The sequence below is a fragment of the Hemicordylus capensis genome, chromosome 4 (assembly GCF_027244095.1).
Source record: "Hemicordylus capensis ecotype Gifberg chromosome 4, rHemCap1.1.pri, whole genome shotgun sequence".
Lineage (NCBI taxonomy): Eukaryota > Metazoa > Chordata > Lepidosauria > Squamata > Cordylidae > Hemicordylus > Hemicordylus capensis.
Genome location: NC_069660.1, coordinates 155,593,810 through 155,609,053, shown reverse-complemented (window position 1 = coordinate 155,609,053; position 15,244 = coordinate 155,593,810). Strand labels below are relative to the sequence as shown.

Genomic DNA, 15,244 nt, shown 5'->3' with positions numbered 1-15,244 from the left:
ACACGGTTTGTTCTATCTAACAGGGAGGCTGTTGTAGGAGGCCTGATAAAAAGAAAACCATAAATGCTTCTCTGAGGGAGAGCAGGATGCCTCTTTGTCTTATGGAGGCAGTTATTAGACCTATTCTAAAGAAGCCAGCATGGGGTGGAAGGCACTGGTTTACAGTGGTTCCGCTCCTACCTTTCAGACAGATTCCAGATGGTATTGATTGGAGACTGTTGCTCTTCGAAATCTGAGCTTATGTATGGGGTCCCTCAGGGCTCCATACTGTCTCCAATGCTCTTTAACATCTACCTGAAACAGCTGGGAGAGATCATCAGGGGATTTGGTGCGGATGTTATCAGTATGCTGATGATACCCAGATCTACTTCTCCATGTCAACATCATCAGGAGATGGCATAACCTCCCTAAATGCTTGCCTGGAAGCAGTAATGGGCTTGATGAGGGAGAATAAACTGAGACTGAATCCAGATAAGAGGGAGGTATTTATTGTGTGGGGTCAGAACTCCAGAATCGATTTTGATCTACCTGTTCTAGATGGGGTCACACTTCCCCAAACGGTACACAGTCTGGAAGTACTTCTGGATCCACAGCTCTCTCTGGTATCTCAGGTTGAGGCAGTGGCCAGAGGGGCTTTTTATCAGCTTTGGCTGATAAGCCAGCTGCTTCCATTTCTTGAGATGAATGACCTCAAAACAATGGTACATATGATGGTAACCTCCAGACTTGACTTCTGCAATGCGCTCTATGTGGGGTTGCTTTTGTACGTAGTCTGGAAACTCCAGTTGGTCCAGAATGCGGCAGCCAGGTTGGGCTCTGGGCCATCTCGGAGAGACTATATCACTCCTTTGCTGATAGAGCTACACTGGCTGCCAATAGGTTTCTGGGAAAATACAAAGTGCTGGTTATAACATATAAAACCCTAAACAGCTTGGGCCCTGGGTATTTAAGAGAACATCTTCTTCATTATGAGCCCCACCTCCCATTGAGGTCATCTGGAGAGGTCCGTCTCCAGTTGCCGCCAGCTCGGCTGGTGGCCTTCTTGGTTGCTGCCCCGAAATTGTGGAATGTGCTCCTTACTGAAATACGATCCTCCCCATTTCTGACCATTTAAAAAAAATTTGAAAACCCACCTCTTCACCCAAGTTTTTTCAGCTTTTTAAGGTTTTTTAGGTTTTAATGTTTTTTATTTTTAAATTGTCAAAATTGTTTTAAGTTTTTGTTTATGTTTTAAGTTGTTTTATGTTACTGTTAACCTCCCCAGAGACGAAAGTTTGGGGAGGTGCACAAATTAAATAAATAAATACAACTGCACAGAATAAAAAGTTAAAACAATTTAACTTTTTTTGTAACACAGTCTAGCCCGTGTTTTGTCAGATTCATTATAGGTCTTCCTCAAGCATTGCTCTAGTCATAGTCCAAGTTGTTTCATTGCCCTAAGCTCCAAGGGGCAGAACAGGCTCCACCAAGTCAGAGAGGGCATTTAGGAGCAACCATGTCAATAGCCCAGGCTGACTCCACATTCCAGAGATTCATCAGGGCCTCAACAGAGTCACAAGTTCTGGACACTGGAAACTTCCCAAGGGCTGTCTGGAAACTGAGCGGACCCATAAGCCTTTAGGGAGACTATTCTAATTGGTCCACCACCTCTTCAGAGGTTGGTTGAGCCGTCAAACTAAACCCCACCAGATGATGATCTGTCCATAACAAAAGAGTTATATCAAACTCGTCCACCTGCAGATCATCCAGATCCTGAGTATGTCCTGCCATGTGAGTAGGACCTGATATTAGTTGAGATATTAGTTGAATAGGACCTGATAATAGTTGAGCTGCTCCTACTAGGGGAGTTGAGTTGAGCTGCTCCTACTAGGGGGGCCTCAGCATGGATATTTAAGTCCCTCAAGACAATAAGCCTAGGGGAACCCAACACCACCTCCAAGACCATCCCTACCAGCCCAGCCAGAGAGACTGAAGTGCAGCAGGGTGGTTGGTACACCAACAGAATCCCTATTGTAACTCATAGGCCCATCCTCGGGACAAATACTCGGAATTCTGATATTGCCTAATCAGGCATCTGGAGAGGGGAATGGACTCACGATAGATGACTGCAGCTCCTCCTTGTCCCTCAAGGTGGGACTGCTGTAGGATCATTAAACCTAAAGGGCAGAGATGGGTGAGAGCCATTCTACCAAACTTACCCAAACCAGTCTCAGTCACACATACCAGGTCAGCATGCTTATCCACAATTAAATCATGGTTGAGAGATGTTTTTGCATTTACTGACCTGGCATTCAACAGCGGAACCTTAATCCTTGAGAGAGTGTTCCCTGAACTCCCTAGAGTTGCAGGATTGGGATAAAAGCAGGAAAAAAGGAATAGACTTCAGTTGCCTAGACCATTTTAACCTCCAACGGCCTGCCCAACTCCCACCACCATTGCCTGACACCCAAGGAATAGCTGCCCGCGGTCCCTTGCTCTCCCAGGCATATGCTAAACACCTGCTCCCACAGATGGGCAGAGTTTTAAAAGGCCACACAGATCTCCGGTTCTTTTGTTCCCAGACCATCCAGAAGATACAAGCTGCAAGCTTCTAGCCATCTTAAGTCTGAACACTCCACACAATTCCTTGCAGGCTACAGGCTGAGAGCACAGGACGAGAGCCCTTACACACTCTCGCCCTTAGGCTCACATCTCTGCCTCCTGGTGTTCTTTTGTACCTGCAGAAGGGGATGGGGCAGGGCAAAAAAATCAGGGCTTTACTCACAGCTGCCACTTCCCATTCTTCCCTCGGATGGCTAATTTTGTTTACAGAGACTGATACTTGCAGCTATGCATGTGTACTGAGAAGTATATTCCCATACTTCTTCCCAGCTCAAACAATTACTCCCCTGATCCCTTCCAACTAGTTATAGACTGTATATGTTAACTGGAGAAGGAGGGTGACAGAAACAAACTCAAACTGGATTTAGGTGGAAGCACTCTTCTTCCCAGCCTAAATACCTACTCCCACTACTGAGAAGCATATCCCACTGAATTCAGTGGGGTTTACTCCCAGACCAAGTGTGCATAGAATTGCAACCTTGGTATGATGCTGATATACTATTGAAAAGTCCAGTGCCATTGTAAAATTTAACTGAATAGCCAAATGTGTTGCTGCTATTCAGTTAGATTTGTAGATACATTTGGAGTGTTTTAGGATTTTTCCTTAGAAATAGTTTCCTATGTTTTTTGCCAGATAATCTGAGGTCTATATATTGAGTAGAATTTACATTTTATATATTTAAAAATACTGATGTCCCACCATTTATATTTATTTAATTCTCCTAGACGTACCGGCCGCTAATCCCATGCTTGGCAGCTCTTGCGCAAGTTTGTGAACAAGCTGATGATTAGCAACGGGGACAGCCAGCCACCAAGGGAGAAGAAGCAGCGGCCTGGCAAACAGCCGGCCACTGGGTGGGGGGGACAGAAGCTGCGGCCCAGTGAACAGCCGACCCCCGAGTGCGGGGAGAAGCGGCAGCCTGGCAAATGGCAGTCCGCCGAGGGAGGAGAAGCAGCGGCCCAGTGAATGGCTGGCCGCCGGGGGAGGACTAGGTGCGCAGGTCAACTAGTTTTATCTTAAAAAGTTCTCCAAGGCAGATGATAAATTGAAATGAAGCATTAAAACAGATAAAAATCAGCAAGAATAGAGCAGAACACTATCATAAAGACCTCAGCCAAAAGCTCTGTGAAAGAGCCATGTCTTTAGTACAATGGAAGGCCAGCAGTACCAGGCAAACCTTGCTTGAGAGAGCATTCAGCAGCTGTTTTTTTAAATAGGCCCTATCCCGTAAACCTGTCAGTCTTGGCCTGAGTGGCACAACAACATTGAGGGCCTCTGTTGTTGGTTTGTTTTGATTGTTCAATTTTTATACCGCCTTTCATAATGCATCTCAAGGCGGTTTAATGAAAGTTAAAAAATATCTATATTATTATTCTCCTGGGTGTGCCTTCGAATGTGTGTCCTGGCTGCCCAGCTGATTGGCTGCGCGGCGGAGGCTCCTGATTGGCTGCCGCACCCAGGAGAATTGGCTGGCGGGCCAGGCCACAGCGATGGTGGCGGTGGGTCCGGCCTGGTTGCGGAGGCGAAGCGAGGCAGCAGGCCTGACTGCGGCGGTGGCACTTGGCCCAGCAGCCTGGGCCCATGCCCTCCCAGAGACTGGGGCTGAAGGTGGGGGTGCGGGGGAGGTAGCCGGCCCCGAAGAGGCTGGCCGCAGAGGCTGGCAAGCGGTGGCAGCAGGCCCGGCGGGCCGCGGAGGCGGCACTTGGTGTGGCGGGTACGCCCGCAAAGGCAGCACTCCAGGCCAGGTGGCGGCGGGACCGGCTGTCGAGGCCAGGCAACCGTGGGAGGCTGGGGTGGGAGGGAACCGGGTGGTGGAACTTCCCTGTTCACTGCCCAGAAGGAGGAGCAGCGGCGGGGCCCTTTTTGGCCAGCTGCCACCTGGTAAGGAGAGGAGGGGGAGGGAGGGCAAGAGAGAGTGGGGCGGGAAGGAGGGGAGGGGACAAGAGAGTGGCGTGGGAGGGAGGGGAAGAGGGGCAAGAGTGTGGGGCAGAAGGGAGGGAGGGGGAGGGAGAGTGAGGCAGGAGGGAGGGGGGAACAGCCGGCCCCAAAGAGCACACAAATGCTCTGTGTGGGTTGGCTAGTAAAACCATAAAACACAAAGAAACAAATGCAAGAATGCTGAGAAACCTGGCAGCCTCTAGGAGGTAAAAACCTGAGTAAATAAAAGTAGTTGTTTTTTAAAAGCAGCCACAGCTGTCACAGAGCGAACGTTTACTGGGAGAGCATTCCAGAGTCTGGGGTGAACAACAAAGTAGGCCCTGTCTCAACCTATCCTCTCTCTCAATGTCGGTACATGGAGCAAAGCCCCCCCCCCAACTATCTTGTTGGGCTGGCAGAAACCCTTGGAAGCAGGCGGTCATTCAGATATCTGGGGGATACCTTCTGATGTCAGGGAAAGGTAGAACTGAATGTCATCTGTGTATTGAAGACACTTCAGCCCCAAACCTCCTGATGATCTCTCCCAGCGGTTCCATGTAGATGTTAAACAACATGAGGGACAATACTGAACCTTGCAGGACCCCAGAGGCCAAGGAGTTGAGCAGAAATCTCAAGTAACACCTTCTGGAAACTCACCCAAGAAAGGTCTGGAACCATTCCAATGTACTGCCCCCACTCGCTATACCTGAGAGGCGGTCCAGAAGGATACCATGGTCAATGGTATTGAATGCCACTGAGAGATCCAGCAGAACCAACAGGAATCCACTTCCCCTGTCTAGTTCCAGGTGTAGGTTATCCACCAGGGAAACCAAGGCAGTTTCAGTCCCAAACCCAGATTGAAAGGGGTCTAGATAATCCATATCATCCAAGACCCTTTGCAGCTGCACATACACCACATGCTCTATCACCTTGCTTAAAATATTGATGATAGTATTCAAGTATGGGTGTATTCAAGTATGGGTGGAATCAAGGTATCCCAACTCCAAAACACTTAGGGCCTTGAAGATCAAAACTAGCACTTGACCAAGGAACAATCAGTGACCAGTAAAGAGAGTACTATATTTGACTAATATAGTCCATATGCTTTGCCCCAGTCACTAGTGCATACTGTACCACTTGGCAGTTCTGAGCACATGCCAAAGGCAGCTTCACATAGATCATATTGCACTTGTTTAGTCTGGATGTTACTGAGACATGAATGACCATGGCCAGAGCCTGTTTTCAGGAAAAGCTATCTCTTAAGAAGGAGCCTAAACTGGTAAAAGGATTTTATAGTCTCTGCTGCCAAGCTGCTTGAGATATTGAGATAAGGCATGTTCAGTAGGGTGGTTGTTGTTTGTTTACTCCAAAAAGACCCTAATGCTATTGAAGCTCCCCTGAGTTTCAAAAGAGGTTTACATAGTGGGCTGTTCAAGAAACACAAGCCTGAGACTTTCTTGGGCTTGCAGAACTAGTTTCATGGTTCCAGCCACTCTTTCATAGCCTAGATGATGAAACCTTATTTTACTGCAACAGCATTGATGTTTTCTGTTTTCAACTTTCATTACCCACCCTCACCTCCCATTTATTTTCCCAGCTCACAAAGACCCAGAGATGCCTTAAGTACCCTATGCTAGGGATGTGCACGAACCTGTTTTGAGGCTCTTTTATGGGCTTCTGTACAGGTTTGGACACTGGGCGGTTCAGAGGCTCAAAGGCGGGGGGTGAGACAACTTTAAGGGCAGAGGAGGGTGCACTTACCCCTTCCTCCACTTTCCCTCCACCGGCTCTCCATTTGTAAAGGCTCCATCGCCTGTCATGTGATGGAGTGAGCATGCACGCGCACAGCGTGCACACGTTTATCCAACACTTCCAGCCCCTTCTGGCCAAAAAGAGAACAGGGTGGCAGGGAGGTATGCTGCCACCCCAACGGAGCCTTTACAAACCCAGCGCTGGCGGGGGCAAAGCGGAGGGAGGGGTAAGTGCACCCTCCCCCGCCCTTAAAGTTTTCTACCTTCGAACTGGCCCCTGCCGGTTCCGTGCACATCCCTACCCTATGCTATAGTGACTTGCAGCTCATCTGTAGTATTCACTTATTGTTCGAAGCTAAAGTATTTTATACATCTAAGCTTTATAAGTGCATCTAACAGTAGGATCTTATGTATTAAATTATACATAATACACCTCATGTTTTATGTTAGTAAAGTAGGATTAAGCTTAATAAGAACAGTAAGTATTGCATTCAGTTTTTTTTAAAAATCAATTCTTTCCTGGAGGTGGGGGTGGGGGATTGTTTTCTCTTGGGAACTTCACGGATTTAGGGGTTATGTTGCATATACTACTGAACGGTCTCTGTCTTCTTTTTTTGTTCAATCCTACTAGATTGCCGGATTTCTTGGGATGTTGTGGTGCCTGAGCCTGCTGGCATGTATATATGGTAAACATGCCTATTTTCCTATGCAGGCAAACCCACTTATCTTGTATGGATTCATGTTGTTGTTTCTCATCAACCCTACCAAAACCTTCTACTACAAGTCTCGTTTTTGGCTGCTCAAACTCTTGGTAAGTCAAGAACCTCATAAAAGACTGACTGTCTTATTCCCACCCCCACCCCATACCCATAGTTCCTAACACCTCAAATAACCAAATATTTCCTATTTATGGCATGATAGAGTATATGCCCTATTTATCAGCAGGCAATTTGCACAAAATGTTTGTTAAATATAGTTAGTGGTGTGTGCATGAGTGATTGAGAGAGAAGGTAAGTTGTTGGAGTTCGCTTGGATAAGCAATGATTGGTAATTGTGTCATAACAGTAATTTAAAATAGCCTATTACCCTATACACAGACATTAAAGCGGCAAGGAAATAGCACTTGTAAAATATTTGATTGTCATGAAAAGACAATTGTTTTTGTTTTTCATGAGTAATACCTGGATCTTTATGGTAGTGAAACGCCAATGGCAATTAACTTAGCTTGCCTTCTTGTATATGGGAAACATATCAATGCCATGCATGCAAAGGAGGAAGATGGGCTATGCAAGGGATTATTGCCCATCCCCTTTCCCTTTTCGCCCTGAAAATATGTCCCTGAAGCTTCGTGGTCCTTCAGGGATGCACTTTTGGTGAGCATTGTGGAGTGGGATAGGGGAAGGACACCAGGAAAAAGAGGGGTTGGCAAAATTCCCACCCATGTGCATAAAATATTATTCACCCACAATGTTAGTGTGTTACCATGTCTGATTGTGTTCTATGTACACAAGTAGCCTCTGAGAACCTGTAGTACTGATCTGTTCTGATAGCTACTGCAGGCACTGTGCTTAGTCCTTTTCCTTCCCTCTTTTTAGTCCGTGTACCAGGCAAAGAGAGTGCTGCTTGTTCACTCAGGCTCTAGCAGTCCCTCGCTTTTTTCTTTTAAAGAGTGGTTCAAAGAAGTTACTCGCCGTTTCGGGCATTTCTGTCGTGTTTTGGAACAAATTTCTACTAGAGGCACTGACAGATTTCTGTACATGTGGAGGTTAGTCCAGAAGCCTCTATGTGTGAATCAGATTGAAATTCCAATCACTTCAGTGTTTCTCAACTGCCAAGCAGTTGCATTTAGGGTAATGGCCTAATGTAGTATTGTGTGTGTATGCACACAGTTTATGCATAGGTACACACTAAAAAACACACAACAGAACTCCCATTTGATTTTTTTTTTTAATGTCTACCAAAATCTACCACCACCTACTTCTTTTAGCTATATTTTGGCTCTGAATTTAGTAAGCTGGCCTCTGAAGACATGTGGCCTCAGAATCTGTGCTGCTATTTGGAGCAATCTTCCCCTCTAGCTTAAATGTCTCATGTTGCATGTTTTACATATAAAACAGATAGCTGTATCCCTATAAAATTGATTAGCTCCATGGATTAGCAGTTGAGCGTTCCTCATGAAAAACTGCATATAACTTGTTTCTCACTTCTGTTACTAGTTATTGGAACATAGTGGGGCTCAAGTGGTTCTCTTTTTAATTTAGTTTTGGCAAAATGTATTCAGTCTTCCTTGTGGAGACCTACAATAGATGTGTAGGTGGTTGAAACATCCTGGTTGCATGTTACAGTTGCTTGTGAGCACTGTAAAACGTTCCCCTTAGGGGATGGGGCCGCTCTGGGAAAGAGCATTTACATGCAGAGGGTTTCAAGTCCCCCCCCCCCGCTGCCAGTCAGGATGGATAGTACTGAGCTAGATAGACCAATGGTCTGACTTGGTATGAGGCAGCTTCCTATGTTCCTGTCCTCTTTGTGTTGTGTACAACTGTGCATCAAGACTAGATAATCCTGGTGCTGCCCTTATAACATTTGGTTGTTAGCCAGGCAGGGAGAGCTGTAATCTAACACAAATGGAGCATGAAATGGCCCAGCCTTGTATAGCTGATATCAGGCCTTGCGGCGGAAATGGGCTGGGATGGAGAAATATCTGTTTACTACTAGTGCAGATTCCCTCTAGCCATGATGGTTGCAGAAAGGTTTAAGCCTGTGACAGCAGACATTTCTACCAGTAATCCTTTGCTGTCAAAAAAAAGTTTCCGGCACTTGGTGTGGTGTAGATGGAATACCCAAAGGTTTTATGCTTTATATTTCATTTACCCTTACACAAACACTGTGAAAAAGACCATACAACATTATAAATGAGGAACTGAGGCTATAAATGTATAGTCTAGAGATGTGAAAGTCGGGGGGTGGGGGGAACTAGGGTTTTGTTTTTTAAAGACACACTTTTTATCACAATGACTTTTTTTTTTGTTTTAAAAGAATTTGGATTACAAAATATTTTCTTTTGGAATGATGAATAAATTGTTAAGAAGAGGTGTTCTGGCCTTTACTTTCCCAAAATCATTTCTAAAAACTATGTAATAGGAACACTTTTATGTAAGACTATCTACAGTATTGGATCATTACAATTCCTGTACACTGAGGAAGCAGTACAATACAACTCTCAAATGCAAGAGCATTTCTGTCTCCAGGGGGCACTTCCATTTTCACAATGAAAATTTTGTTGCCAGCCAATTCATGCTGCTGCAGATCTCTTGAATGTAAGCTTCAGCGACAGAAATAGTAGTGCTGATAGCACTGCTACTGTACTTGACTGTATTAGAAAACAAGCAGAACACTTAGGACTCAATTTTGGAAAGGTTCTTTAAAATTTTGCAAAATACACATCTTCAGGTATTTGGTGGAGGTTTTTTCTGGAGGGAACATCCTTTGGGTAGTATATTATGATTCAGCATTCTATAGCTCTGAATCCCTTGATAGTATAGTTGGGCCAAACTAATGAGGAAATTGAACCATTAAGAGATGATTGGTGTAGAACCTGTTGAAAGGCTGCAAAGATTTAGTTGCTAAGAAGGGGCCATTCAGTTGACCAATGAGCGGGTTCAGATGTCATGCAGTTCTGCTCAATATCTTGGTTCTGTACAACATCTCCTAACCTCAAGAGCACATGCTCCAACCTCCCTGCCCATGTGTGAGTCAGAAAAATTCTGCTTCTGGCTGTGACTAGAAAGAAACCAAAATGAATTGTGACGTCTTCACTGATCAGTCTTGGTTTATTATAACCAGATTACTTGAAATTAACAGAGATCCAAAAACCACTTCAAACCTTGGGTTTACATCTCAGATTTATTTCAAATATGTCACTGCCAATCTTGGCTTGTTTCTAACCACAGCTAGAAGTAGAATTATTCTGACTTACAGGCAGTCATGCACAACCAAGGTTTAACCCTGGTTCTGTGTACCATATGAAACTTTCCACCAGTTAAGAAAAATCTAGAGGACTGCAGAAATTTCAAAGTTAGCAAAATATGAATAGTTGATGGTAAAAAATAAGGTTGTTCACATGACCAAGTGCAGGGGGCTGGGGGGAAGGCAGGAGCCTGCCTCTCTTCCCCCACATGACCAGAGCTTGAAAAGGGCTTCACCACAGTGCATTGCACAAGGAGTGTGGTCTGTTGGGACATCTCCTTGCTGCCAGGCCACTCCTTCCCCCAGTCTCTATGTCCAAGATAGCTGCCGGCAGCACAGGCACCCACACAACCAGGCAGTGAGGTAGGAGCCTCATCTTCCTACCACACTTTTACTCTGGGTTAAAAAGCAGAGTTTCCCAGTGAAGGAGCGGAGGGATCAGGAATCCTGTCCCCTTTAAGGCATGCGCATGTGCGCGTGCTCACACATTTTCTGATGTCCGCTCAGTTAATTTTAGATCGCACTCAGGTTCAATCAGGAAGGCCCCACTCTGAATGCATATGTGCGCACATAATGCCTTGATAGTGCCTCCAAGAACAAAACTCATTCTGCATACAGATGGCAAAAATTAGAGAGAACACTGATCAGGAGTGATCTGGAACTTCACATGACCAACCCTACCTGTCCTTCTCCATAGGGCTGGTTGTTTAAACAATCTTAGTATGTATAGAGATGGTACACATAACAGACTTGCGGGGGGAGGGGAGACGGGGACTGAATCCCATATGTTGAATTGGTGAGAGAGCGAGTGCATTTTGACATCAATAAATATTGATGTCAAAAATAAATATTGATTTCTCTATTTACTGACAGTAGCCACCTAATGGCACAGCTGGGAAATGCTTGACTAACAAGCAGCAGGTTGCCGGTTCAAATCCCCGCTGGTATGTTTCCCATATTGGGCAGCAGTGATATAGGAGATGCTGAAAGGCATCATCTCATACTGTGCTGGAGGAGGCAATGGTAAACTCCTCCTGTATTCTACCAAAGAAAACCACAGGGCTCTGTGAGCACCAAGAGTTGAAATCGACTTGACGGCATACTTTACTTTACTTTGTGCCTCTTAATTAGTTTTTCCTGAGTCATATTTTGTGCTGTGTACTATGTAGTGTACTAACTTATATTTCACCTAGATGCACTGTATTGCCTTTATTGTACGTTTTGCATTTTTGAAAGTAACAACCGCCTTGAGAGGGCCAAAGCACTAGACAAATGAGAAGCTCATAACAAATGGGTGTATTGATTACAGGATGTTCCCTGGGTGGCAGTATCAAGGCAGTGTGTGTGCACATACATTCAGAGTGGGGCCTTCCTGATTCAACCTGAGTGGGATCTAAAATGAACTGAGAGGACATTTTTTAAAAAGTGTGCGCGGACCCATGTGTGCACGCCTTAGAGGGAACACCTTTTGGCTGTTGCTGGGGTCTGCATTGTGTCCCCACTCCAGTTTTATAGATCATTGCATGTGAGGAGATAGTGGAGGATGGGAAAAGTGGACAGAGCTGAGCTACCCTCTCGGGGGCTCCATAGAGACACCCTTCTCTTCTCCTTGACACTTGCATAGAGATGCTAACTGGGCAAAGAGGCACCTTTCAAAACAGTGGTTTTCTTTAAGTTGATCAGGAAGAGCAATTGGCCCTATCCAGCACTAGCACAAGTATGAATTGTCCCCTTTGCTAAGCAGGCCCCACCCTGGTTGCATTTGGATGGGAGACTATATGTGTGAACCCTGTAAGATATTTCCCTTAGGGGATGGGGCCACTCTGGGAAGAGCACCTGCCTGCTTTTATGCAGAAGGTTTCAGGTTCCCTCCCTGGCAGCATCTCCAAGATAGGACTCAGAGAGACTCCTGCCTGTAACCTTGGAGAAGCCGCTGCTAGTCTGTGCAGACAATACTGAGCTAGATGGACCAATGGTCTGACTCAATATAAGGCAGCTTCCTATATTCCTATGTTCCCTGGATAGATCTTTGTTTGTGGAACCTTATGTAAATTTGGATAGTAGGATAATTTCAGTAATGCATTTCTTCCACTAAGGAAGAATGTGGATAATCTTCTGTACCTACTTCTGCAGTGTTAATTTTGTACCACTCTTTTGCAGTTCCGGGTGTTCACTGCCCCCTTCCATAAGGTGGGCTTTGCAGATTTCTGGCTGGCCGATCAGCTTAACAGTCTGTCTGTGATACTTATGGACCTTGAATACATGATCTGTTTCTACAGCTTTGAGCTCCAGTGGGGCAAGGATGATGCATTGCTGGTTCCAGGTATGTCAATGAAAGTAACTGCTATTTGTGATTACATTTGTGCTGTATGTGTTAGGCAAACTTGAGGCTTTTTTGTTCAGTGGTAAACCATAGTGAGTTTTCCAGGCATGGAAAATTGTGATGTGCTGCCATATGATATATTTTATTCTGTTAAGTTTTTGGTATATAAACAACTCAGATCAAATGGGGAGATATTTCTAAGGAAGTTTCTGAGACCCATTTCATGGTTCTGCTTTCTTGTAATGACTTTACCACGTTGTTTTATGTGATAAGGCATTTGTATAAAATACCTCAGCTCAAAGTGTTGGATTCATACTGTTGCACTTATTGGAATCATAACTCTGCATCCCGCAGAACTGCTTTTCTTTGAGAAAATGGAACAATTGGAAGACAAACTGAACCAGATTATTTTTCTTGCCCTTTGAAGTTTGTCTTTCTTTTTTGTAGATGATAAGATCTGCAATAACTATGCCTATGGCGTGCGTGCGGTTGTTCAGTGCATTCCTGCTTGGTTGAGATTCGTCCAGTGCCTCCGCCGATATCGTGATACCAAACGGGCCTTTCCCCACTTGGTCAATGCTGGCAAATACTCCACTACCTTCTTTATGGTGACATTTGCAGCCCTTTATAGCACTCACAAAGGTATTTTTCAGAACTATTTATGGTTTGTATTCTTACATGGAGGATAAAAACACAGGATAATTTAGGAAATACAGGCTGAGTCTCAGTCATTGTCATTGTTTCCAAGAAAATAGTTCACTCTCTTTGCAATGTTTTCTCATTCCACTATATATCTGTTGAAAGCTTTGGTAGTGACTTATCAAAATCAAGTCAGTGTGGTGATATTTCATCATCACTGTCTAAACTCTTCAATAACATTGTGTTTATATCTTATATAATTGGAGTATTCTTACTCTCCAATATTCCTAAAATAATATACAGGGTAACTTTGTTATCCATGGATTCATTATAAAGAGCCAGCATGGTGTAGTGGTTAGAGTGCTGGACTAGGACCAGGGAGACCTGAGTTCAAATCCCCATTCAGCCATGAAACTAGATGGGTGACTCTGGGCCAGTCACTTCTCTCTCAGCCTAACCTACTTCACAGGGTTGTTGTGAAAGAGAAACTCAAGTATGTAGTACACCACTCTGGGCTCCTTGCAGGAAGCGCGGGATATAAATGTAAAATAATAATAATAATTATTATTCAATATCCATGGATTCATGCACCCGCGGTCGGATAAGAGACACCCAACCTCAGCATACTGTGTGTGTGTGTGTGTGTGTGTGTGTGTGTGTGTGTGTGTGTGTGTGTGGCGGGGGGAGGGACAGAGCTTCGCATATCCTCAGGTTGGAGGTGGCCAGAAATGACTGTGCTGATTTTTGGGCATTCCAGGGGCACACCGTGATGTGGGGTGGGGGCAGCAAAGCATGGTAAGGCGCTTCTCCCCCCCCCCATTTGGCTGAAAATTAGCATTTTTTTCTCATTTCCCCGGCAACCGGGAACATAACCCCCAATTCTGCCCTGAAACATTGCTTTGATATTCGCGGTTTCCGTATCTGCAGTACAACCCCAGAACAGAACCGCCGTGAATATCAAGGACTGCAGATCATGAACATGCATGATACTTCACAGTTTCGTAACAAACTTCCAATTGATTTAAGGACAGTGGAGAAAACGGGGGGAAAGATGAGGGAAGTAAGGGATGCATATAAGTAAATGCAGTTATTGTACTAGAACTGGAATTACAAATTTATTTTTAAATCTGTAAATCTTTCCAGAAGAAGCTTAATTGCTAATGTTTGGTTAAATAGATAGTCCTATGTTAACATAATCTGGGCTGTCATAAACATTTCAGAACTTTCAGTGAATTGTGAACCATCATTGCTCTCTCATAGGTCCCACCTTTTTAGGAAAATGTTCGAGAGTGAGAGGTGGTAGTTCCATTTCTTGTCAAGATAGCATAAATACACTATTCCCCATACACGTTTGCTATGAATTGAAACCGTTTAGATGTCAGATGTAAAGAAACTAACAGTGTTTCAAGACTGTATAGTAGTTACTATTATTTTGATGTTTTTGTAGTGCTACATGAAACTGAAAAGAGCATGATCTTCTCAGTGTGGAGAAATGTGTCCAGTTCAAGAAAAGCTCCTTTTTGACTTTCATGTGTAATTTTTATTTTTATTCAAGACGGTGGGGAGTTGTTTCCAACCCATTAATCTGCAGATTGAAGTCTCTGATCCATCATGTTCTCTCATCTCCGTGGAAACCACAGTGACTTAATTTTGCTGCTCCTCTTGCAGAGGAATAAAGCGTTTAGTTCCTTGTGCTTCAGGCAATCACTGTGTTTCCCTTTGTTCTTTCCTCCTCCAAGTCCTAAATCAGTCGTGGTTTCAGTTTGCTCTGGAAAGACATGCTGATCTATCCACACAGGCAAGAGTGTGTGTGTTGAGTCATTTACTCATCTGTAGGTACAGCAGAAGCAGGTTTTTTTTTTTTAAATGAAAATTCTGCTAAATGTTGTTGTCCTCCATTAAGATGATCATTGCTATATAGTAATACATTTGGCTCTCTTAGGCAAGATGGTGCTAGTTTGAAGTGGGATTAGACCCTGCATATGTGTGTGCTTTTAAATCTCTTGCATTATAAACACCAGTTTTATTTTACTTGCTAAAAATTAT

At 44.5% G+C, this 15,244-nt stretch overlaps 1 protein-coding gene across 2 annotated transcripts in view; it reads left to right on the top strand.

Annotated features, from left to right (window-relative positions):
- The window catches only part of XPR1 (xenotropic and polytropic retrovirus receptor 1), a 169,784-nt gene that overhangs the window by 124,979 nt on the left and 29,561 nt on the right, over positions 1 to 15,244 (top strand). The window contains exons 9-11 of one of the 2 annotated variants that reach the window (XM_053245278.1): positions 6,902 to 7,081; positions 12,397 to 12,559; positions 13,007 to 13,201. In XM_053245278.1, coding sequence (XP_053101253.1) covers positions 6,902 to 7,081; positions 12,397 to 12,559; positions 13,007 to 13,201 — 538 coding nt within the window. The remainder of the gene's footprint in view (positions 1 to 6,901; positions 7,082 to 12,396; positions 12,560 to 13,006; positions 13,202 to 15,244) is intronic. The other variant, XM_053245279.1, reaches the window with a different exon arrangement.